This window comes from Populus alba, chromosome 11 (assembly GCF_005239225.2).
Source record: "Populus alba chromosome 11, ASM523922v2, whole genome shotgun sequence".
NCBI classification, from domain to species: domain Eukaryota; kingdom Viridiplantae; phylum Streptophyta; class Magnoliopsida; order Malpighiales; family Salicaceae; genus Populus; species Populus alba.
In genome coordinates this window covers 18,715,766-18,741,134 of record NC_133294.1, presented here as the reverse complement: position 1 = coordinate 18,741,134, position 25,369 = coordinate 18,715,766, and the positions used below count along the sequence as shown (strand labels likewise).

Here is a 25,369-nt window from a genome sequence, read left to right as displayed (position 1 = left end):
GAGCCCCTTTGTTTTTTTTTTCTTTTTTCTTTTAAATTCCATCTTCCTTTTTTTTTTTTTTCCTATGATTGAATCCTTTATTGATTTTTTTTTAATTTTATCCTTCAATATTTGGTTGATTTTGAATTAGTCTTTATAATTTGTTTCAGCTTGCTTTTTATAAGTTTATTGCAATCTCAAACAAATATCCTGATATTTGACTGATACTCAATTTTACGAGTATCTATATTTTTTATCATATTATTAAGTAAAAACAATTTATTTTAAAAAAAGTTATCAAAGCCAATGGAGTCTATCATTTGAATCCATCACAAGTTTAGTAGTTTAAAATACAAAATCCTAATTAATCTAATATGTTGTCGTCTCACTATTAAAATAAAAAAAATATTATCTTGAATTTTTTTAAAAGTCAAACTATATTTTTTAATGATTATCTGAATTGTTTTTAGATGTATCAAGTCAAATCATATCAAATCAATTTTTATATATATTAATTTAAAACATGAATTTGAAAAAAAAAAATTAAATTAAAAGATTTTAAAATTAACCTATTGGATTCAATTTAATAATAATATTAAATAATTTAATGTGTAATTGTTTTACGGTAGAAAACATACTAATAAACTAGTAATTTCTTTGTAACAAATTGTGAAAAGGGGTTTTTCTGGCGCCGATTTTTCTTGGCTTGAGTACCTATACACAAATACCCTGTCAAAATTAAAAACTCCAATGAAAAGTTATTAATACCGAGGGTAACTCTTAAAAACTATCAATTAATTTATTAGTACGTTAACGTTAAATAATTTTTTTCAAAAAATTATACGAATTATTTACAATGTGATGTTTATACATCGGAAAAAAACCACGATGATACTCTTAAAAACTCATTACTAACAGAATTTATTTAGAAAACAACTTCTGAAAAAAATCAAATCTGACAACAAATTCCACCACCGTAGACAGCACTGACAACGCTAAAAAAAATACCACAAGTTTCACCGCGAACCGTACGAACCGCAACGAAAAAAGAAAAAAAAAACCGAACCTGGTGCACTGAACACAATGCCAACATCAGCCGCCGCCACCGGCGACGACGACGAAGACCACGCCCTTCCCTCTTCCAATCCATCGTTCGCTCAAATCTCGGGTTCCGACATGGATATCGATAACGGTGATGACGAAGAAGAGGAGGATCCGGAAGAAGAAGTAGGCGGGGGAGATAACGACGAGGACGAGGACGAGGACGAGATAGAAGAAAAAGAAGAAGTTGCAGAGGAGGAAGTTGATCAGAGACGTAACGGTTAGTTATGGTATCTGATTGATTGATTTTTTTTTTTGAAATTAGGTAATATTGTGATGTTTTTGCTACTGTTTTGTTTGACTTACTGCTGAGCGTTAGCATTGTATGGATTTACTTCATTGATGAACGTGGTAAATTATGTGTTTGCTTTAAATTTGATAAGATTAGAAGTTTTGAAGGTATTTAACTCAAAAATGGCTAATGGTGTATACCGCGTTTTAAGTTTTAGTGGGAGATTGTTTAGGTGATTGGCATTGAAAGACGAGCCTTTTCTCGAATGGTTTTGCCGGAGGGAATATTGCCAATGCTTGAGGTAGTGTGATTATTGCTTGGAGTAGAAGTGAGCTCCTATAGGTTTTTTCAGGTTTCATTTGATTTTGATGGCGTGTACTTGCTTTGTTTGTTATAGTTATTGTGATGTTACAGGGATAATTAGGTGTTGCTTCCAATTGTTAATTTTTTTAGTCTTCTTTTTATGATTGCTCTTCTGAGTTCTGGTTGAATTGCTTATTACGGATTTTCAAGGAAGCATGCTGAATCGTACATTAGAGAGTTTGATTAGCTATGGAAATGGTGAGTCTTTCTAATGGGTGTTTGGGTGGCATATGACTGACTAGCTTTTAAGGTGATGCATTTGATGGAATTGTATGAACTTCAAGGTTGTTGGCTAGTTCTTTCTTCTGTTTTTTCGGATATGCTTTACGAGTCATTTATCAATCACATAACTCCGAGAGAGTATGATAGAATAGAAAATTTCCATCACTCAACTTTACTCGCACGCACACATACATACTACTTTACATAAAAGGGTGATGAAAGAAATGCAGGCATTGGCATTGGCTTAGTAGAGGTGTTAATCTGTTGTTTTCAAGCAGGTATTTACATGCTTAAAATTAAAGTTTGCTGCTGCACTATACCTCTGGTGCTTTTTTTTTAAATGTGAAAAGCAATTATCTTACCCTTTTTCTTTTGAGGTTTCCTCTTTTCTTTGTATTTTTGAACTGTATCAAGATGCTGTTTCATATGAATACAGTTCTAATGCAGTCTGGCACATGTCAAAGCCATTTTAAACGGGTTTTTTCCCCATCTTTTCTCTCTCTGGTAGCCGCTTCTGCCATCATGATTTTGCTTCTTTGCCTCATGCTCATCTTTTTTTCTTTACTGAATTCATCCAATGTGTCATCCTCAATTTTGCAGTGTATTCTTTCCATTTTACTGTTTTTTTTTATTCCTATGCACTTAGTCCAATTCTTTTTGCAGTGCCAGTGGATCAGAGCGTTTTGCAGTGGAATGTTTCTTTATGGCATTCTTTTAATTTAATAGAACTCCATATGGACATTTTCATTTTGTACATCTAATTTTAATTCTTACTATAGCATTATCTTTAGCATACTCTCCTTGTGAATCATTGATGGTCATTTAATTGATTAATTTTCTCTAGGTTGTCATTGTGCTTTTATCTTCATTACTGTCCATTCCATGCATATTGTTCTCTTTCTATTAATTAATTAATTTTTCATTTTGAAGTGCCTTTTATAATTCTTATTTATATAATTTGTTGATACTACACCATTAAGAAAAGTAAAACAGTAACGTGAAATGATAAGAAAATATGGAGGGTGATTAAGAAATCAAATAAAAAATGCATTGAAATATGGAGATATCTATATACATGCTGTGTGCCTTGTGAAAGAGAAAATCTGAAAGAATATTATGATGCCACATTATCAATTATCAATGTTAAAACATTTTGATGCTGACTGGTGTTTATTGAAATCAGGTATTGTAGTATTTATAAAAAGACAAGAAAAGGTTGTAATTGCATAATAATAATTTTCCAATTTTAACAAATTAAATATAATCTCACATAATAATGAAATTAAAATGTTGTGAAAAAGCCATTGACATCCTGAAAATCAGTAATTAATGATTTAGCCAACATAAATGCAACAAATGACTAAAATTACAAACATAATAGAAAGAGATATTTGCAACTCTTCATTATCTTCCAAAGAAAAAAAAACAACTCTTCACCATTTGCCATACGATGTAAAACTAAAATAATCAGTGAACATAAAGAACAGTCTGCCAAAATAAAAAAAAAAAAATATAACAATAATCAATAGGATAAATGAAATATTTGGAAGTATTATACGATAGAATTATATAAGTTAAATTGCTTAACTGATCAGAAGAAAAAAATAGGGCTACAACTAGAAACAAAAAATACATTACAACATATCCAAATGCAATGCCAATTAAATTGGATTTTTTTTGTTGACTGGGTGGAGAAATCTTGACTTTGAAAGAAATCAAAGTGGAAAATTTGTTGGAAACCAAAAATAAGCAACTATTGGTAGAACTCTCAATTACCCTAGGTTTTTTTCCCCTTTCATCATTAAACTATGCTGTTCAACAAAGACAATAATTTTGGAAAACTATTGAAACTAATGAAAACTAAGGGAAAAAGAAGCAATGATCTAATATTTTATACCTGATTTGTTGAGGAACAATCTAGGACATCATGATTGAGCCAAAATTTAGGACAAAAGTAGGGAGGGAGCAATGATTTTGAGATTGAAAGCAATAGTGTCATGGGTGATCACAAAGATGGTTTTGAGTTTGAAAGACAAGATAGGTGATTTATGTCATTCATTCTTGTACCTAGGTGGATAAGGTGCGAAGGATTGGTAAAATGGAGGAGAGAATTCTCAAAAGCACTGAAACGAAAAACTGGTAAAAATTGAAGTTAAAAGGAAATGCATAAAAGAAAACAAGAAAAAGAATGGCCAAAAGGAGACCTAGAGAATTTCAAGAGAAAGTAGAAATGGTAAGGTGACTACTTCACCCTTATCATGTGCCTAACTTCTTTCTGTTTCCTTTTTTCCTCCCTCTCTCTTCATAATTGGGAGTTTGGTCAAGGGTAATTGTTTCCTAGCATTGCCTTTTCTACTCTCTCTTGCTTCCACAAGCTTTGAAGTTGCTCTCTTTTCAGCTTATGCCTCGTAACTGTGGTCCACTAAAATGTGATGTGCCACTGTACTTGGATTTTAAGCTCCTGCCGTACATCTTAAAAAATTAACTTTTGCACCTTCATATTTATGAACTAACTTTTAGTTGATTAGATAAACTAAAGAAGGATCTCACCTTTAATAATTACTCTTGCACAATAATTTTAACCTCGTTACAATGTTACCCCACGCTTTATTTCTTAGTGATGTGGCTTTGGATACAATAAGTCTATGATTAGAGTGGAGGAAATGCTATGTATTTAAAACATAGCATTAAAACAACTTCCATGGGATAGAACAATCTTGTGATCTCTTTACAAAGTACAAAATGAAGGCTTTCAGATGCATCTATTATCATGTGCTCGACTAAGCACTAGCTAGTTTTGCTGGTAAAGTTGCCTGTCATGGTACGGAGTGATCTGGGACTGATTCCTTCTCGCATTACAAATCAAATGGGGAGGTCAGGTTATGTTGGTTGGCATGGTACCGAGGCTTAATTGGGATCCCTATGAATAATTTTTGTTTTGTGATGTTCAAAGGGTCAGCAAAACCCTATTTTCCCTGTACTCTAGTATAGGAGAATCCCTATCTTATAATATTTTCTAATTTCATAAAAAAAAAGAAGGAGGGCTATTGATGCAGGTGCTATTTCAGCATCTATATGAGCCTGCAGATTAGCTTTTTCACCGCCACTTGCTTTTCAAACTAATTAACAACACTTTACAATTGATTTGACACAAAATGAAAAGCTTACTAAACCTCCATCCCCACCCCCAAATACATGATCATTCTTGCAGTTACTTCGAAAATGATTAACACAGCCAGCATCAACTAATTTAGGTATTAGGAGTCATTTCATTCTAAAAGTTATGGGAATACACTTTCCTTCTACAAATGACTTGGACGTCATCAATTTGCCCTTTTCCATGATTTGTTTACTCCTAGAATGAAGTTTGGATAGTCAAGAATTTTTGCTATGGCTTGTCCCGTACTGTCTCTCTAGTCCTGATCTTATACACTGAAGCATGCTGTTAAAAATGTGGTAGATTTCTACCTTTTGCTTGATTATGCAATTCCTCAACAGAGCAACCATGCAGGTTCTTGGCTTTGACTCAGTAATTAGTCGGATAAGTGATCCTACATGGAGTTTCCTTTAACTTAAATCTCCAAAAAACAAATCTTTTAGGACCTGATCTATTATGAAAACATCTGTCTTAAGAAGTTGATAGCTTTGCATTACTCTTTATTTAGCTCTTCTTCCATGTAGATAATAGACAGCATCTGGAGTCTGACAGGCAAATGGGATCACATTCTACACATGAGATGTCTGAACTGAGGGAAGATAGTGTCAGTAATTTCAAATGTTCTGGCCCTTTGGATGGACCACTGACATTGCAGAAGGAGAAGTCATGTGTGAATTATTTAGATTCAGGGTTCCCCAAATTGAGTAAACATTTGGTTATTGCTCGAAAAAATGGAACTTTGGAACATGCAATTGATAAAACAGATGCCTTTGGCAATAGCAAGACTCATTTAAGTAATAGTAGCGAAGCTATAGCTGTTGAGACCACTGAGCCATTTGTTATCACAGGCTTAGAGGTGGATGTTGTCTTATCTAAGAGAAACTGCTTGGGTCAGGAGGCTAATGTCGTCCTGGATTCCAAGGAGGAACTTAAACCAGTGGACATGAAGTCACAGGATAGCAAAGAGCAAACAGAATCGAGGTGTGGTGATGCTGACTTAGTCTTTTCTTGAACTTTAATTATCCTAGAATGTTCTACTTTGGGTTTTCCCTGAGTAATATCTCCTTTTCTCGTGGTATTCATACTTCTTACAAATCAATTAGGTTTTCCAGATTGGTGGCTTCTGGGACAAGGGCAAGAAGTTTATCCCCTTCTACTGAGCTTAGGGATGGAAACAAACGCGCAGCGGTAATCTGTGACTTTTTTGCCAAAGGGTGGTGCATTAGAGGGAGTTCATGTAGGTTCCTTCATACAACCAACAAAGCAGATAACACAAGCCAACAGTCAGGGCTAGATGAGGTTGCAACCCGAGAACACCAGTTTGATGAAGGTATTTAACATTCTTGTAATATGGATTTTGAAGAACCTTCCCTATCAAGATGTTCTGAATATCTGATATGTTCCTTCCCCTGTATCAGGTGTGAGAAACATTTTGGAGACACCAAAGTTTCCTCATTTTCCTGACCCAGTTGCTGCTTCAACAGGAAAAGAAGCTACATTTTCTTCTCATTTCTCTTCAGAAAGACTCCCACCACTAGAACACAAAGAAAACGAAAGGTTGCATCAGTTGGATGATAAGCACAAGTTGTCACTTCGACAAAGAGTGGGCATTCCTCTCAATGCCAGGCAATTTTCTTCCTCCAAAGGCGATCCTGGCTTTTCTTCCTCATTTAAGGATGTAGGAATAGAGAATTTTAGACAACATTGGCCTGCGACTGATTATGGTAGTTACACTTCTCTAATTAACAGAGGTAGCTATCCTTAACAGCTTACTTCCTTGAGTTAACTTTCTTTGCACGACTCGGTTTTCCATTAGAATGTGCATGATTCAAGCTTTGGTTCTTTTTATTAAGCAGTGTTTTGTTCTCATCTCACCATGCCTCAAATCTGTACAGGATCATCATTTTCTTTTAATTCCTCTTTTGATACAAGCCTGCTTGGTTCTCAAAAGCTGCTCGATAGTGATCGCGCTTCTAGATCATCTTCATTACTGCGAAGTGCTTCTGCTTTCTCTGGTTCTGAGCCAGAAAGTTTGTCTCTAGCTAGTGTACCTGGGGATCAATTGCGTCATGCAGAGCATAAAACAAAAATTTCTTCAAATGACTGGGAGCCATCTGTACCTTTTCGCCCTTCCTTTTTCATCACTCCTGAAATGATATCATCTGCTGGGAGCAAGTATGATCCTCTTCGAGATAGCTTTGTCTTGCCCAATGTAGGAGACAAATCCTTCAAATTCTCTTTCTTTAGTCTAGGAGCATCCATCTCAAATACATCGCAGCAACCAATATATGGTGATTCCTTATCAAATCGAAACTTTGGCACTGAATTTAATGGTGACAAAAGTACCATATCTTCTCATGATAAACCCCACGGAAGTCTGTCGGACAAAAATTGCAGTACACCTGGAAAAGATTCATTTACCACTGCAACAGTGACAGGAGGAGCTGGTACAGCTGATGGTGAAAATGGGAGTGCACTCAAGGAAGAAAGTGCCTCGGGTATTGGTTATGACAAAGTTAATCGAGTTACAAACAAAAATGATCGTGATGCTAGACCCCAAATAGATGGGTCAAGACACAAAAAGGACTTAAAGGCAGATAGTGTTAGAGAAAGCAATGACATGGAGGTTGATCAAAAGATAGGTGGGGATATGCAAAAAGAATCAAAAGTGCTGCGACATTTTCGTGCTGCTCTTATTGATTTTGTTAAGGATTTGTTGAAACCAACTTGGCGTGAGGGTCATCTCAGCAAGGATGCACATAACACAATAGTTAAAAAGACAGTTGAGAAGGTTCTTAGCACCTTGCAACCTCATCAAATTCCAGCTACTGTTGAGTCAATTAAGCAATATCTTTCTTCATCTCAGCCAAAAATGGCAAAGCTTGTTGAGGTGAGTGTTTTGATTTGAGAGATCAGATGTAGGATGGGATAGATATGGATTTTGTAAGTTTTTCATGCCTGCCACTTAATGGTTGCCTGTTTCATTTGCAGGGATACATTTCTAAGTATGGAAAATCTTAAGATGCCAGGCTATATGGCTTCTTTCTGTACAGTTTCCGACACATCTGGTTATTCAAAAAACCATGACAGTTTGTATGAGGCTTATTTAGCAGTAGTTAAAACTGAGATTCAGGCGGAATGTTGTGAATTTTGTAAGATATTTTTCTTTATGGAGTACTCTTTTCCTCCTAGCTCATATATTTGGAAGAAAATGAAACCATACATACATTTAGTTTGGGATTGTGTGTATTAAAGAGTAATATAAAACTATTTTTAGGACCTAACTTAATAGCTTAAGATTTTGGATTAAGGTGGTGTTTTTTTATATAATATCAGAGTTTTAGTGAATGAGTTTGAATCTTATATGAGAGAGTGTGTTAGAGTATAATATAATTTATATTTTAGATATTCACTTAATGGTTTAAGTTATTAGATTGAACTAGTTCTTTAATAATGTGGCATGATGTAAAAAAATACACAATGTTATAATAGAAACAAGAAAAATTGCACAATTCTTCATGTTAATGTTAATTTCGTTTGGTTCCTGAGAGCTAAGCCAGCAGTCACTGCAACCTTTCTCTGTTGCCAAGTTTCTTTTTCATTCAAGTTTAGCCTATATCGGGCTTCCTTGAATAATGGATACTCATTGTTATTCTTTCACTGGTATCTTTGTTTGAAATGCAACATTCTTATCTGATTTTCTTCTACTTTGCCAATGCCTGGTGCAATGATAGAAGAAGTCTTGGTTTTGTAACCATGTGAAATTATTTGCAAGGAATGTCTTTAAATTGCCCTTCCAAAGTAAGGCGCCAATTTCTCAAACGAGATTCCAAATATTTTTTAACTGGCTTCTTATAAGCGGAAGAGAACCCTTATTTTGGCTGTTTAGGTGTTGTAATTTTCAGCTTTATGGTCTTTGACAGAGTAGATTTCTAAGATTCAGGGTCATTTTCAACTTTTAGCCTCTGGAACAGCTCTCTTGATATGTTTTTACTGCCTTCGACGTTAAGGTCTTTCTTTCTTCTTCTTCTTTTTTTTCTTTTTAAATTCATTTTCATTTATAAATTCTGGTGTCATAATTTCTACTTGTGCCTTTCAGATTCCTGTCTTTGTGGATGATATGTGCATCTTGCTTTTCTTCAATGCTATCAAAGTCGTATAAGGAGATGCTTATGCAGCGAGGTACTTTAATCTTATTTTGCTTATGACTTATGCAGCGGGGTAATTTAATCTTATTTTGCTTATGACGTGCTTCTGTTTAAAAAAGTTTATAGTGGACTCCCGTGTGCATAACTGGTCTTTCCTGATTTTGCTAAAGATTTTTCACAGTTATCATTGCTTGTTTGAGCTACACAGCGCTGATATTTGTGTCGTTCAAATGATAATAATTAAGAAACCAAATCTACGGGTTAGACCAAAATCCTAAAAACATGACAGAATGAGACATGGCTAGCTAAACCTGCTCGATTTGACTATAAATCCTAATTTATGTGATCACACGCATTTATATGGGACTAGACAAGTTTGGTTCATTTCAGTTGGAGAACAGAGATAAAGGCGACAACTATTGATCTACATTTATTTTCATAGGTGACTCTTAAGTTTGATTTCCTGGTGGTTCAAATTGTTTTGGCGCACCTGTTTTTATCTGTCTATGATACAGTGGTGGAGAGAGGCAATGATAGGGGAATGCGTTCATGCAATGCCATGTACCATGAGAAATACACAAGGATTAATGGCGACCCAAAAATGGTGATTTTTCTTTCACGTGGAGTTTGTGGAAAGAGACCTTATTGCTTGTAGAAAGAAGTATATGGAAGTATTCGGAGAAGGGAAACATGATTCCACTAGTGTGCTTAGTAATCCTAATTATAATTATTGGAGAAATGGACATGTTTGATTGCCTGATTCCTTGCACCCATCATTTCCCATTATCAATGAATTTTTTTTTTTTTTTTTGAGATATTAGTAATGGATTGATAAAGGCGGGACTTGATGTTAGGACCAGACACCTCTTGCTTTGCAAGAGAACCACTGAGCTACAAGCTCATTGTTACTAATGATGGTTTTAGTACTATTCCATTTTCATTTCCTTCAATGACTCACCACATGTAAATTAATCTGAAATCCATGCACTGCTCATTCAGACAGTAGATGATAAGATACAATAGTTGTTGACTAGAGTTGGACATCTATATATAAAAAAAAAAAAAGGAAGGAAGGCTAAAACATAGAGATTAAGGTAAAACTGGTCCATATCATAAGGAAGTGTGACCCTAGGATACAAGACATACGGTAGTCTTTATACCTGGGGTGGGTTGTAGCATTGCTCAAAACAACATGAGTCGAAAAAAAAAAACAATTTTTGGAGTCTTATTCAATTACTGTAATGCCTGAACTGATTTTGACAAAAACGTGAGATAACTTTGAAGAACCACACTATAGTAGCTCATTGAATTGGAGCACATCTTAACTCCTTATCTCAAGTGATGAATGAATGATTAGGAAATTTTGCTTTGAAAAAATCGAGAAGTAGAGCCTCAAGTTAGCGTAACTTGATAGGTTCTGCTGGCATGCTTTTAACAGTGGGCTTGTGAGCATGGCATTCCCTGCATGGTGAGACAAATGGTTGAAATATTTCCTGGAAAAATGATGAACTTGAAGCAGCACGCTCCTTTTTTGTTTCTTTTTTCTCTTTACAAGTTGGTTTATCTGAACCATCAGTGCTTTTATCACTCGATCTCTTTGTAATTGCCATGAGTTGCTTTTTTGGAGCTGGGGTTACGGGTCACCGTAGTCTGCTCTGATTGATATAAAAAGGATTGTAGCTGTAGCTTTGTATTGGAGATTGACATATCAGATGGATGATTCTTGTTTGAACCATGAGAAGCCAATACTGGTGCAGTGCGACCGAGAAATCCTTGGTCATGCTCTCTAACTTTGTTAACACTGTTAGTATGAGGGGACTTTGATTCCAGATCTTTAGCAGATAGGAGAGTAGAAAAGCTGAGTGATTCAGATGAATGCTCTGCAGAAACATCAATAGAAAGTTTATTTTGCTGATGGGTTGCCATTATTTTTTGGTGGAAATTTAGTTTCATGGACTTCGGCTTTGTATGCACTGACATAGTAGGATAGATAGATGGAACTAGACTTTTGTTCTTTCTGTTTGTATTCCCTTGTTTTTTTCCCGCTTAACATTTCTTATGTGCTTGTAGATTCTGATTATTGATTATATTGTTTTTTTTTTTTATTAAGATACATGCAGTCACAAGTTCATAAATCTTGTTGATGCTTCCAAGCCTCCATAGGGTTTTACTTCATTTTAGATTCACCTCCTACGTATCGTTGGGGTCTGCTTTACAACGACGGCCTTGAAAGGACGAGTAGATACAGGCAGCTTAAAAGGAGCGGCTGCTGCATGGTGGACATATCAATGAAGCAAAGGTATAGTAAAACAAATTAACCTTGTTGTCTACTGTTTTTAGATCTAAAAAACTGGGTTTGAGGCCTGAGGGTATAGTTCGTACTGGTTACAGCTATCGTTATTATTGATGAGCGTACAAGGCAAAATGTTAGTGATGTGATTTTTTGTGTTGATGGACGTTCCAAAGTAGGTCTTGCCTCCTTGTACAGAGCTACAAATACACATCATTTTGGACTTCTACCGCGTCTTAGATTCAGAAGAGATTTAAAAAATAAAATTACATTGACGGATAAAAGTTCGTTAAATCTCCATAGATTAGGGTTAAGTGAAGTCTTGACGGTGGTTGCGAAGCAGCACCTGCTTGTCTACCCAATGGGAACATGGCGTAATGCCTGTCATTTGTATTCAACTGAAATGCGTTTAGTGTAATGATAATTAGCAGAGGCCTCCTGCTAGATCATTTGAAGTGCTGATTTGAAGTGCAGTGCTGATGTTAAAATAAATTTTTTTATTTAAAAAAATATTTTAATATATTTTCTAATAAAAAATATTTTTAAAAATAACCGTGTTTTTAATCAAGAGCTGCTCAGTTTTGTTTTAAGAGACGTGATATCATTATTCATCCATATGGGGGGGAAATGAGTAAGAACCATAGACATGAGATTATATTTCTGTCATGCTAAGATGAAGGCAAAGGAGAGTCGATACAATCATATGCTGTATGTCTTCATAGTCTGTTTTTGTATTTCTTTGACTTTTTCGTTTCTTTTCCTTGTTAATTTTGATAAGATAGACTAGAGTAGCAAGCTTTTATGCTTTTTGGGGTATGCTACTCGTACTCTATACAATTTTTTTTTTATAATACAATTACTCTTATCCTAAAAAAGAAGAAGCAAGGATACACTTGTGAAGCAATCACCCAACCTTTTAGCCGGATCATTAATAGTTATTACTCGGATAAGTGGTCCATGCTATATTATGAATTAAATTAAATTCTTTCTAATATAAAAAATAAATGTATAACCTGAGTTAACTTAAAATAACTTGACATACATGTAATTCAGAATATGAGTTCGAGATAACCTTGTTGAAAATAAAAAGCAAAAAAAATCATAAAACTCAAGGTTCAATAATCTAATGTTAAATGATGAAATTAAAAAATATTGAAAAAAAAATTAAGTTAACTCGGATTATAACTTGTAACTTTCTTCAAACAGAAAAGAAAGGGCTGATATAAATGTAAATATGATATATAAGTAAATGAGCTATTTGTTGAAAATAAATCGTGATTGGGCAGATGTCTGAAATAAATGAATTCAACCAACTTGTCACGTGAGATATGAGATTGAGATTAAAAAATTAATTTTTTAAAAAAAAGATAGAAAAAAAAATTAATAAAAGAAACACTAAAAAAAAATCTAGATCAATTTAGGTCAACTTGATTAACTCGCACCTAAGATAACTCTACAGAAAGGAAAGTGAAAAAATTACAAAGCTCAAGGGTTAACAATTTAATGTAAAATGATGAAAGTAAAAAAAAATCAATTTCATACAAAAAACATCAAGAAAAAAAATGAGTAATAACTCGACTAACCCGCTATCTAGTATATGAAATTAAGATAACTCCACAAAAAAAAAAAAAAACAAAAACAAAACAAATCACAAAGCTCAATGGCTAATAATTAAATATTAAATGAAGAAATTAAAAAAAAATAATTTTTAAAAAAGAACCTAAAAAAAAGAACTTAAACTTGGTTGGTATTTGAAACTAGTTACTCGAATCATGAAATTGAGATTACCCTATAGAAGACAAACACAAAAAATAAGGAAGCAAAATTCTTATTCATAAGGAACTAAAAAACAAAACAAATAGCAATAAAAAGAATGAAAATTAAAATTAGATACAAAAAAATAATTGTTGAGGGAAAAAATTGAAAAAAAAAATAAAAAAAATATCAATCAAAAGAATGAGGATCAAATTAAATAAAAAAATAAATGAAATAAAATAAAAATTAAATGCATTAAAATCAACACAAATACCAATCAAATTAGTGAGGATCAAAATTGAATTAAATATAAACAAGAGGACACAATTGAGTTTTGAAAAGTCTAGTGCTAATCCCGAGGTCCATAGGGAGAAATGAGAGGAGAGGAGAAATAAAGTCCATCGTTCGTGAATCATTGTAAATCTCATTACATGCGCCACTTTGTCAGTTGTGTTGCCACTAAATACTTTAGAAGACATGGTAATTGATCATTTTTTAATGTTGGATGTTATTGCACACATCAATCATTTTTTATTTTTCATTTGTTAAAAGATTGAGTTACTCCTCATTCAAATTGAGCATAACAAAAAAAAAAAAAACCCATGATAAAAATACAAAAAAGCCCCTACAGTAAGTTTATGAATTTTTGCATTTAATGGTAATTTAGTTTTTTAATTGTTTTGAAAAAAAAAATACCAAGAAGCCTTTATAAACCAAGCATTTATTTTTAATTTTAAGGGTAAATTAGTGATTTAATTGTGCAACAAAAATATGAAGATTCCCATTCAATTTGTTAATGCTAATTCAACCTCATGAAAATATCATTTTGCTCCCCTAACTTGCTCTCCCTTGGTTTGCACCGTGAAGGGAAAAAAATATTATTATACTGTAACAATCCATAATACAATTATTCATACACCAAAGTGTTTTACAAACCATTCTTAGTTTATATATATATATATATATAATTTTGCGAGCCCCTCTTTACTATTCTTCTTCCTTGTCTGTTTTCTTTCTTTGTCAAGTTCCTTTTTTATTTACCTCCACGTACCCTTCATTTTCCTTTTTTTAATCCTCTTTGAACTTTGTCAATAAATGCGATGATAGTTAAATCACGCTTGGAAGTAGATAAAAGAAATAAAAAATGTCGAATATGGACATTGCAGTTATTTCTAGGTTCTATAGATAATACTAGCCATGTACCCGTGCGATATCATGAGTAGTTCTTTCGTGTAAAAAATAATGTTTGGGTAGTGTAAATATGTTTTTTTTTTTTTTTGTTATAAAAAAAATACTACTCGATCCATAGACCAACCAAGGCCAAATTAAATGATAGAAAAATAGTTAATAAGAACAAATGAACCAACTCTTTTTGTAGAAAAGTGATAACAATAACTTGCTTTTTATATAAATGAGGGATAAATAATGTAGCTCAATTCTTAGCTTGTTAATATGAAACGACAAAATTGGATAAAAACAAAGAACAAAAAAATTCTTTTCAAGTCAATTCAAGTTAGCATGATAAACCTGTAACTTAAAAAAAATGGAGCTAGCTAACTCGGTTTAACCTGCAATCTAGATTATAAGATTAGGATAATCTAGTAGAAAATAGAATGTTAAAAATCACAAAGCTGAAAAGAAAATAAGTAAAAAAACGATGTCAACCTACGTTAACTTTTCAAACTCATTACTTGAGACATTAGAATGAAAACACTCTATCTAGAAAAAGCATGAATCATAATTTTCAACCAATTAAATATTGAAGGATTAACTTGAAAAAAGAATATCAATTACATAAAAGAATCCAAAATAGAAAAAATATTAGTTAAAAGAATGATGATCAAAATTGAAATATTAAATAAATTTTATTTTTGATTAAAGGATGAAATTGAAAAGAAAAATTAAATGAACAAAAAGACAAAAAAAAAACCAAAAAAATAAGGATCAAAATTGAAATAAAAAATAAAAATAATTTTTTTAATATTAAAGGGTGAAATTAAAAAGAAAAAACCAATTCAACATTGGGTTGAGTAGGGATTAGACTTTTTATGAGGTTATCTCAGTTTCACAATCTAGATTAAAAGTTTAACATTCTAATTTGATTGACTCAATTTTTTTTTCTTGTATTTATAATTTACTCTTTTCCCCTTAATTTCACCCTTTAACGTAGAGTTGAGTAGAAATTAGATTGCATGATTTTTTTTTTAATTTACCTTTTATGAGATTATTCCAATCTTATGGCCTCGACTAAAAGTTTGACAAATTAACTTGGCTGACTTGAGTTATTTTTTCCTTTTTCTAATTGATTTTTTTTTTCGCTCAGTTCCATCATTCAATATTGTGTTGATTAGGAATTAAACTTTATATTTTTTTTAATTTACTTTTTATGAGGTTATCTTAATCTAATGATCTAAATCAGAAGTTTGATGCGTTAACTTGATTAATTCGAGTTTTTTTTCTCCTTTTCATAATTGAATTTTTTCTTCTTTTTAATTTCAGCTTTTAACATTGGATTCATTTGGAATTAGACTTTGTGATTTTTTTTATTTTCTTTCTATGAGTCTATCCCCTATCTCATGACTTTATTTACGTGCTTGGCGGGTTAACTAAGGTTAAATTGAGTTACTTTTTAGTGTTTGTTTTTAATTGATTTTTGAATTTCAATTTCATCCTATATAATTGGGTTTATTAGTGATTGCGCTTCATAGTAGTTTTCAATATACTTTTAAAAAGGTTATTCAAGTCTTATGATATAGACCACATATTTGACAAGTTAACTTATAATAAAAATATAATTGTGAGTTAAAAAAGTTGATGCTAACATATAATAAAATATAATAAAAATTATATGCATTAATAAAAACATGTAAGATCTCAAGCTAATTTGTAATGTAGTCGAAGAATGGAACAATGTTGTAATTGCTACAATGAAACATCATTTTCTTTGTCTTTGTTTAATATTTTTTCAAAAAAAGTGTAACGAAAAAATAAATTTAAAAGACATTACAAAAGAATAAAGATAAGAACAAAAAAATAGTATAAATAGGCCAAGTGTAGAGTGATAAATATTCAAAGTGTAAAAAATAAGAAATAATATTTAAACAAAATATAAAGAAAAAAAGAAAAAACTAAAAACATATTACAAAAAATAAAGATAAGAAAGAAATAGTAATAAATATGTCAAGTGTAAAATAATAAAAATACAAGTATAAATATAAAAAAACCTTGTTTTCTAAAAAAAATTAAAAATTATGATTTTATCATCGCTACAAAATACTACAACAAGCAAAATTGGTGAAATTTACAATTATGTCATTTCTACATGAAAACTCCATTTCCTTTTATTACATGTATAATAAAAAAAATACTAAAATTATAAAGAAAAAAACATTTTTTTATCAACATTACTTTTTCTTATGAATGTGACTTTTTTTTTTTTAATGTTTGACAATAACATGGGTTTTTTTTATTAGACAACATGGCTTATTGAATAAAAAAAGTAATGACATAAAAAAAAAATCTGTAGCAATTCTAATGATTTGAATTAAAGAGGAAGCAACGTATCTTTTTAATCCGAAACTCCATTCCCTTATTCATTATTCATGTATTTCTTTTCTATTAACAAAAAAAATAAAAATTAGAAGTATTATTTTGTGGAATAAAAAACTTATTATCATCGTGAAAGAAAATTTCAATGAAAAAAAAGCATGAAACAATCATATTTACCCACATTTATGAAAAAAAAATATAAAAATAATAAATCTAAGAAAATTATATAAAAATCTATAATAGTCAAATAAAAATATATATATTTATTTCTCATTGAATATTAATTAGAAAATATTTAAAAAATTATGCATATTAGGTCAATACATAATTATTCATAAAGTAAATTTTAATATTACCATAAAAGCTCTATTTTGTCTTGTAAAACTATGTCATAAGTGGATAACTCTTAAAATATAATTTTAAAAAAATTATTCTAAAACTAAAAAAAAATTAAGGAAGAAATGTTAAAAGTTGATTAACAAAATGGTTATGAGTTTCTAGGCCTAAAACACAAACCTATGTTCATGATCTAAAAGAAAAAGTCTACGCATGCATGGCCTGGAAGTCCAAGCCCATAAACTTTGACTATCACTCTTTCTTTCTTTCTTTAATAAAACTGAAAAATAGATGAAACATCATCTTTTAGTTCAAAGTTTGCCATTTCTAATGGTTGAAGAGTCAGAGTTTGAGTTTTCAAATCTAAAAACCTAAATTTCAACTTGTGTTAACCTAGAAATATTTTTAATTTACCATAAAAACTTTTATAAAAGTTATTTTCAACCTTAAAATACCATTTAATGAACTTAAAAATTATAAATCAAACCAAATTAAAATAAAATTTATATATCCCGATATACTTTTCCTTATATCCTAGGATGTTTGAAGGGAAAATTCATCTTTATTGAATTGTTCTCTTTAGAACGAATCAGGGGACACTAAGATCAAACTTTTTAGTGATTGAAATGTAATCAACCAAATATTTTCTCATTTCTTTTATTTTTTCAATGACTTTTTCTTGTTTTCCTGAACATCAAGGAAATGAAATATGACAAAAATAAAGTTTAGAGTTGAAATATGAAAACCTAAAAAATAAAAAATTTAATTGTAAAAAATAAAGTATATTGTACCCTTTGAATAATAAAAAAGAAATAAAATTGTGTTATTTTGTGTTAATCTTGATTCTTGTTGTTTTAATTTTTGAACTTTAATTTAGAATTTTATATAATAATATCAACTTTTAATTTATTATTAAAATATTTTATGACATCTTGTATACATTAGAATATGAAAATCAAAACAAATTTTGAAACATAAACCATACCAATATATAAAGTAAAATGATAAAATTAAAAGAAAAAAATTTCTTCCAATTGATTGATTCAACAAAGCAATGAAAGCGCCTCTAACATAGCAAGACGAAAGATCTTCTACGAAGCATCGACTTCAATGACCATTTATTCTATAATTCTTTCATTGACCAAAATGAAAAATAAATAAATAAAACCATCGTGGATTGCACTTAGCAATCCACCATGAATCTAAATCTTTGAGAACAATAATGTGATTTAATTTCTTTTATAATTTGTAATTGTTATTAAATATTCATTAAACAAAAAGGATAATCCAAACTATATGTTGACCAAGACTCAGTACTACAAGAATATCTAGGACTCTATTAAAATAAATGAATTTTTTTAGGGTGCTTTACTAATCACCTGGCCTCCTTTTGCTTTATTTTTTTTTTCATTTCAATTGAATATTTTTATAGCCTAATTATATTAAATTAGTTTAAAATTATGATACAACAACAAAATTAAAAGAAATAGGATTGAAATGTAAAAACAAAGAAAATATACGTCTAATCTTGAATTCTCAATAATTTTTATTTTGATCCAAAAATATATTTTGTTTATCTTTTAATTTTTAACTTAGAAAAAAAAAAAGAGAAAAAATCACCTAACAACAAGTTTAATTTAATAATGAGTATTTTGATGATAGTGGTTTTAAATCATGATCTTGCTTGAAAGAGTAGATTTGGGTTGACAAATGTTTTTTTCTCTATATTAATTTTATATTTTTAAACTTTTTTTAGGTTTTTTTGGTTTGATAAATTGATATTTTAGGGTTTGAAGAATTTTTTAGATGTTACGGAATAGATTTCAGACAAAAAAATCCTCCATTGATTTTATAACCACCATCTTTTTTATGTTATTAAATTTATCTGGTCAATTCATCAAGGTTTCAGAATACCACTAAAAACATTATTTTTTAATTTCCTTTTCTTTTCTCTTTCAATTTATACAAGCTCATCTTAACTATCCTCTTAAAATGTCATTATTTTCAGACGTGAATTTTTAATATATCTCTATTCGTAACCACGATTTTTGCCCATCTGTGTTGTTTCTCCAAAAAAAATAAAAATAAATAACTTCTATTTTTCAAAATCTTTTTTTTTTGTACTCCTTTACCAATTTTTTTTTTTTTTTTTTTTTTGCAAACTCTGCTAGTTTTTTAAAAAATCCCAAAATCTTCATCCTCCAATCACATCAGGATTGCAGGCTCATCATTGGGCTAATGTAAAACTAATAAATTCTTTAAAATCATAATGAAAGATGCACTAGAAAATGTTGGTATGATGGGACATAGAAGTGCCCTTATATATTTTTCGCAAAGAACCCGTTTACAACTTGGAAACTTGGGGTAAGATTGAAGAAGACAGAAGCTAGTCGAAGAAAACTTTTTATTAAAATACAAATTACGCTGAAAACAAACTAACCAATCATATTTATATTATTCATAAGCCAAAACTCTAATTCTGAAAAATAAAAATTCTAATAAATAATTATAGAGTAAATAGAGAATTCATTTACTGTAAAAGTTCTTAAACTAAATAAGAAAAATAAAAATAACTAGGTAAAAAAAATAATTTTCCAAAAATCTCATGCATCAGAGTTTGAGGAAATAATGCAGCAGTAAAGAATCATAATCACAGCATTGCACATAGAACGAATGTAGTCGATGGCAAAGCCTTAAACGAACAAGGTTGGATATCTTACACCATTTTCCTGCTATAAAATGCTCATTCTTGTTTAAATAAACCTATACAATTACTATGATTTCTGTAATGTCAGATGGTCATGAACGTGCACGCTTTGAGAAAGATAAACCCGACAGAGTTCCCTGTTGTGAGTGTATCTAAATCTATACCTGTGTAAAGCAAGATGTAGAAAACTTGGTATCCATGACAGTTGATAGGTGATGTCTCTACCATTCGAACTTTCACAGCTTTTTCTGATAAGCCAGAAGCTGGGGGGAAAAAGCAAAATAAAATATTTGTTACGGTGCTCATACAACTATTGTCATCTGCATGTGAGCATGGATATAGTAGATGTTAACTAAGAAAACGAGCTCACCAGGTGCCCATGAATGCAATTGTTTGTTTTGAGTCCTCCCAAAGTTTCGTGTTCTTCTAAAACTTGCAATTTATCTTTGCATGGATCGATTATACCGTGCCTGGAAACTGGAGAGCTCATGGAGACAGAAAAGTCGCGCTTGGAATTCATATCTTGGACCAAATATATTTCCACTTCATTGGCTTGCAAAGAGGTTTGGAAAGCAACATACTGCAATCAACACAGAATGGATAGCCAATTCTAAATGCAGCAACAGGAGCTCTTAAAATAAAATGAGATGTCATTAATAGAAAACAGGTTTTGGGTTGGAAGAAGAATTACTTGGCACAAGCTCTTAATCGACAAAGTTGGCCTGCAGCAAAGGTATGGGCGCTGCAAACTGGGTACTCTTTGTTCATCAAAAGAAACAAGCATGAGGTTGATATCCAACTGAAATTAAAGAAAACAGGTCAATCGTTTCGAAGCAGTAAAGTGAGTGAGAGCTCAAGGGGAAATAATAATCTAGAAACAAAATAGTTTCACAAAGTCGACAGTCATAAAGGTTAGATGCAGAGTCTGTGACTTGGAATACGAAACTGTTTGATCTAGTTTAAAGCTGCAAATAAGTTCCTTAGTTCCTCATTTTATTTAGTCCACAACAAAACCAGCCCTGGATCAACTTTACCTCATTATCATTTTCATCCAAGTTACGTAGATAATCAGCTAACTTAGAGATGCGACTGTTTCGAGCATTTTTTACATTGCTGCCATTTGCACTGCCATACCGGGTGTGACTCCGCATGCCATTTTTGCCCCAGGCAAGCCTTTCTGAGGAGCTAATGAGCCCAGCAGATGCCCCCACAGATTCTTTATTCACTTCTGAATCATTTTCACCACCACTTCCATCTGCATTAAAAGCAGCTGAACACCTCCGGTATCTTTTTGGTTTGACTTCTGCACTGTGCTCATCAGTAGATGATGAATCTTTGCCTCCACCACCATTTGCATCTTCATTGTCATCAGATCCTTGAAGTTCAGCTATTTGATAATTTCTTCTTCCCCTTGAGTGGGCATGTCGAAATCGACTTGGTGTTCTCCTTGCAAATACTGCTGCCGTCGCTTTAGCTGTTGACCGTTTTCTACTCAGAGCTTCAGCCTGTCGATCAAAAGTCTGGGCAATGGTAGCCTGGATCTGTCCAAATAAAGCTCAACATTAAACACTCTTAAGAAATGAATTGGGAGAAGACATATGGCAAGTTTACTGTGAAGGATTCACCAGTGAGCCTCAAAATTGTAAAATTAGTGACTTGTATCATCAAAAATCTGTATTATAGGTCCAGTAAAAGGGTACTGTACACTGGATAGAAACATGAAAGACTAAGACATTTGGATCCACATAGAAATAATAAAGCGTTGAATTACAATTCATGTTTTGACCATTCGAGCAATAGTCATGCTATTGACTATCATATAGCATGTACACATATGAAGAATGATTTAGTCTTTTGCTTGTGTAGCATTCTTTGGTGTCGTAAATTAAATTAGTCTTTTGCTTGTGTAGTCATGCTATTGACTATCATATAGCATGTACACACATGAAGAATGATTTAGTCTTTTGCTTGTGTAGCATTCTTTGGTGTAGTAAATTCAATTCACCAGAAATTTAAAGAATGAATGAATGAGAATCTGTATACAAAAAGACTTGAAACAAAAATTGAATATCTCACCTCCTTATTACGTGCCTTCTCATCTTCTTGGAAAGCCAATTCCTACCACAGATACTCAAGCAACTAATAATTGAATTCCAAATTTTAATGCAGAATCAGATTCTGATTAGGAAGGATCCTATTTACCTCTTCTTCATATTTGTCAATATCTGGATACAAAGCTGCTATTAGTGCATCATAATTTGGGTCATCTCTCAAAGACCTACGACTGGCACAATGCGTGCGGCAAGCTGGGCACTCGTTGTTTCTGTAGTGAATTTTGGTATACATTTTAAATAAGGTGGATTTTTAGTCTCAGAATGCCTCCTTTAAAGAGACATTAGGGGGGAAGAATCATTCAAGGAAACAAGATTTTGGTACCCGAGCCGCATAGATTTGTCAATGCATTCCCTGCAAAAACGATGCAGACATTCCATCACTGTTCTTGTTTTACGAATAATCCCTGCACACAAAAAAGGAGAAATCAATTTTCTAAAAAATAAAAATAAATAAACATTTCTGCTTGCATATAAAGAAGGGAAAGAAGCTATTTTGAATAGAATATATGAGATAACGAGCTTACAAGAAATTAGTGAAATCATCGTGCTATTTACATATCCTAGAGAATAGTTTTTCTTAAAGAATTATTTAAGAGCAGATAACATCTTGCTATTTGTAATTTAGAATCTATCAAAAGTTATCTCAAAGATACTAAAGAAAATCCCTAAGCTCATACCTAGACAGATTGGGCATTGCACTTCCTTCCGTATCTCCGACAACTTCACTACAACATATCTACAAACAGGTGTAAGCACAAACAATGTCAGTCACTAACATATTCACAGCCAATCATTGATGTCTAGTGCTCGGCAATAATTTTTTCTTTCTTCATGCATAAGAATTATTCTCAAACTTGTTGCTTCAGATGCCTGGGATATTTATGAAAATCAAACTTGATTAGTAGCACATTATCTATGGAAAAAAGCATAGTACGCATGGCTGCTCTTAAATGAACTCAACTGAAGTGTTAGTCCAAACTATTAGGGTGTAAAAATTATGCAAAATATGAGAAGAAAAATGCTTGAATGCATATTAAATCCTTCCAAGATTTTAATGACAGAAAATCTACCAAAGAATGCTGAAATCCTAAAGTTATGCTCTAATCTAGAATCCCTTCTTTTTTTTTTTTTTTTAATAAAAAAACACAGTTGCCTTCTGCTAAGCACATGTTTCCTTTCTATTCTAAGCATCCAGGAAAATGTTGCATCAGCAACCAGGTAAGTAAACATGTAAAAGACTAATAAATTGAACAGCATCTAAAATCTCACTTAGCCAAAAGTCATTATAGGACCTGCAGTAGTAAAATTAGCTGGAAAAGTTTATTTTGCAGACACTATTTCAGACTTGTGAGTTCTGCCTCTAATATGCACCTGCGATTCAGCATAGACTTTAGTAATAGCTACTCGTTGTTGTACAAATCTCAGTTTCAAAAGGAAATGCATGGTATAATACAACTGACACCAATCTAAGTTAAAATGTCATAGGAACAGATAAAAAATGCTTGTAGATCTCATTTATTAAATTGATAATTTTCCCCGAGTTGTTGACATATACACTACAAACATGAGATTGCATGCTGGTCTAGACTATGCAATCAATAAAAGAACGGCAACCATTTGAAAATTGCATTTCATCAGATCCCAAACCACTAAATCCCGAGGTTAAAAAAATAAAATTCAAACTATTTGGTATACAAGATGTAATCAAAGAAAGAAAAGAGATGTTATATACCAAGAAAATTCATCAAATTACAAAATAAATAACTTAGAGTTCAAAATTGTGACAGCATTGCACAACTCATATGCTTGCAGCTTTGTCAGTATCATCATTCAGCTCCTTGGAAAATGCATATACATATTCAACAGCTCCGCATGGTATGGCAAAAATAAAAATAAACAAGTAGAGAACTACGATTCCTCGACTCTCAAATTACAAGAACTTATCATCCATCAAATTGCTTAACAGCTAATCCGTAATTATGATGCTGCCAGTTAAACCATTTCTTGGATCAGTTGTTTCGCTTAACTTAATCCACATCAACAAAGTGCTACAGGAAAATTCACGCTTCATATTCAAAGGGAAGACGAACAAATATATGCAAATTCAACAACCCAGCAAACATGCAAACACCGGAATCTTACCCAGCATATACAAAATTCCCAGCCACGGAAACGAATCCCGAAACGAAACTGCCTGCAATTGTCTTATAACCAGCTACACATATATGGTAACACAAGAAACCAACTTTCATGCAAAAAAACCAATTGGAGCCAAAATCACGACAACCCTTTAAACCCAACACCAAACTCCCCACGCCATCATAGAGAAATACGCGGTTGAGAATTCAACTATAGGTAGCTAGCCATTGCTAGAAAAGACAAGACAAAACTCGAGAAACCCACAAAGCTTGTTATTTTATACACTAATAAAATGTAAGAAAGAAGCAAAAAGTGAAGATCCCAAATCAAAAAGAAACAGCATAATCGATGAAACAGAGCGATCCAAAACAAGAAAAACTTACTCTTCTTTCACGTCTTCGTTAATACTTGAAGAAGGCTGGCTTCGATCGGATTCTGTTAGAGCAAAAGAAACGGAAAACATACTTAGCTAAGAACCGTAATCGAATCCAAAACAAAATGCACAAAGCGAGAACTAGTGCTTGTTGTTATCGTAGAAATATTTGCACACGTACGCTCACCAACACCACCGTCATCATCAATATCGCTTCGAGGCTCTTGCTTTTGTTCATGGTTGTTGTTAGTGTGGTCTTGCTGCTGCCGAAGAAGAGTATCATCTTCCTTCTGGAGGGTCTCGTAGGAACGTTTCTGGGCTGGCATTTTTTTTTGCTTGAAAGCCAATGTATATAATAATAGTAATAATAATATTAATAACGAAGCAAAAGAATTGAAGGGGATTTTGTTTTATCGGTGACGCTTTGCTTAATGGTAATGGGTGCTGCTGCTTCTTGATTCTACAGAGAGGAGACAAGAAGGAGATGGTGAAAAAGGAAGGAGGTGGTGATGGAGTACTGCTTGAGGTTTTGGCTTGACCCTTCCTCGTTTGAGAGAGCGAGAAGAACGGATGGGTAGAGAGGCTGTTTCTCGTGCCAATTGCATTACAGGACTTGTGCCTATTTTTTTCCATCTATTTATACAAATTAGATTCTTTCTATTTATATGAATATTATGCATCCAAAATATATGGACTAATTCTTTATGAACGAGACTCGCAATGTCTAAATAAATATATTTGGGGTAAAAAAGATATTCATTCATAAATTGCATATAGTAATGATAATTTCATACTAATTTAATGTATGTCAACTCAAATAAATAAATAAAATTTTAACTTATCACGGATTTAGATAAAACTTTAAGTTTTCGGGTTAAATTTACATTACCTAAAACATATTAAA

At 32.1% G+C, this 25,369-nt stretch overlaps 2 protein-coding genes across 6 annotated transcripts; one reads left to right on the top strand and one right to left on the bottom strand.

The window, feature by feature from the left end:
* Positions 1-852: 852 nt before the first annotated feature.
* On the top strand, positions 853-8,250 carry LOC118031371 (protein FRIGIDA-ESSENTIAL 1). 4 transcript variants are annotated; one of them, XM_035035754.2, is made up of 6 exons: positions 853-1,300; positions 5,579-6,035; positions 6,167-6,384; positions 6,473-6,805; positions 6,950-7,944; positions 8,046-8,250. In XM_035035754.2, exons 1-6 carry the CDS (start codon positions 1,063-1,065, stop codon positions 8,073-8,075), a joined length of 2,271 nt encoding a protein of 756 aa, XP_034891645.1. In that variant the 5' UTR covers positions 853-1,062; the 3' UTR covers positions 8,076-8,250. The 4 variants fall into 4 exon arrangements, with proteins under 4 accessions (XP_034891645.1, XP_034891644.1, XP_034891648.1 ...); XM_035035753.2 differs by having other exon boundaries at positions 855-1,300; positions 6,158-6,384; XM_035035757.2 differs by having other exon boundaries at positions 856-1,300; positions 5,903-6,035; positions 6,158-6,384.
* Positions 8,251-19,773: 11,523 nt separating this feature from the next.
* On the bottom strand, positions 19,774-25,111 carry LOC118031370 (putative E3 ubiquitin-protein ligase RING1a). Of its 2 annotated transcripts, none has more exons than XM_035035751.2 (10): positions 24,647-25,111; positions 24,476-24,527; positions 22,631-22,689; positions 22,276-22,357; positions 22,042-22,162; positions 21,916-21,957; positions 20,874-21,380; positions 20,531-20,638; positions 20,210-20,419; positions 19,774-20,102 (listed from the first exon to the last, which is right to left on the bottom strand). In XM_035035751.2, the coding sequence occupies exons 1-10, from the start codon at positions 24,789-24,791 to the stop codon at positions 20,076-20,078; spliced, it is 1,353 nt and encodes a 450-aa protein (XP_034891642.1). In that variant the 5' UTR covers positions 24,792-25,111; the 3' UTR covers positions 19,774-20,075. The 2 variants fall into 2 exon arrangements, with proteins under 2 accessions (XP_034891642.1, XP_034891643.1); XM_035035752.2 differs by having other exon boundaries at positions 24,653-25,111.
* Between the last annotated feature and the right edge of the window lie 258 nt (positions 25,112-25,369).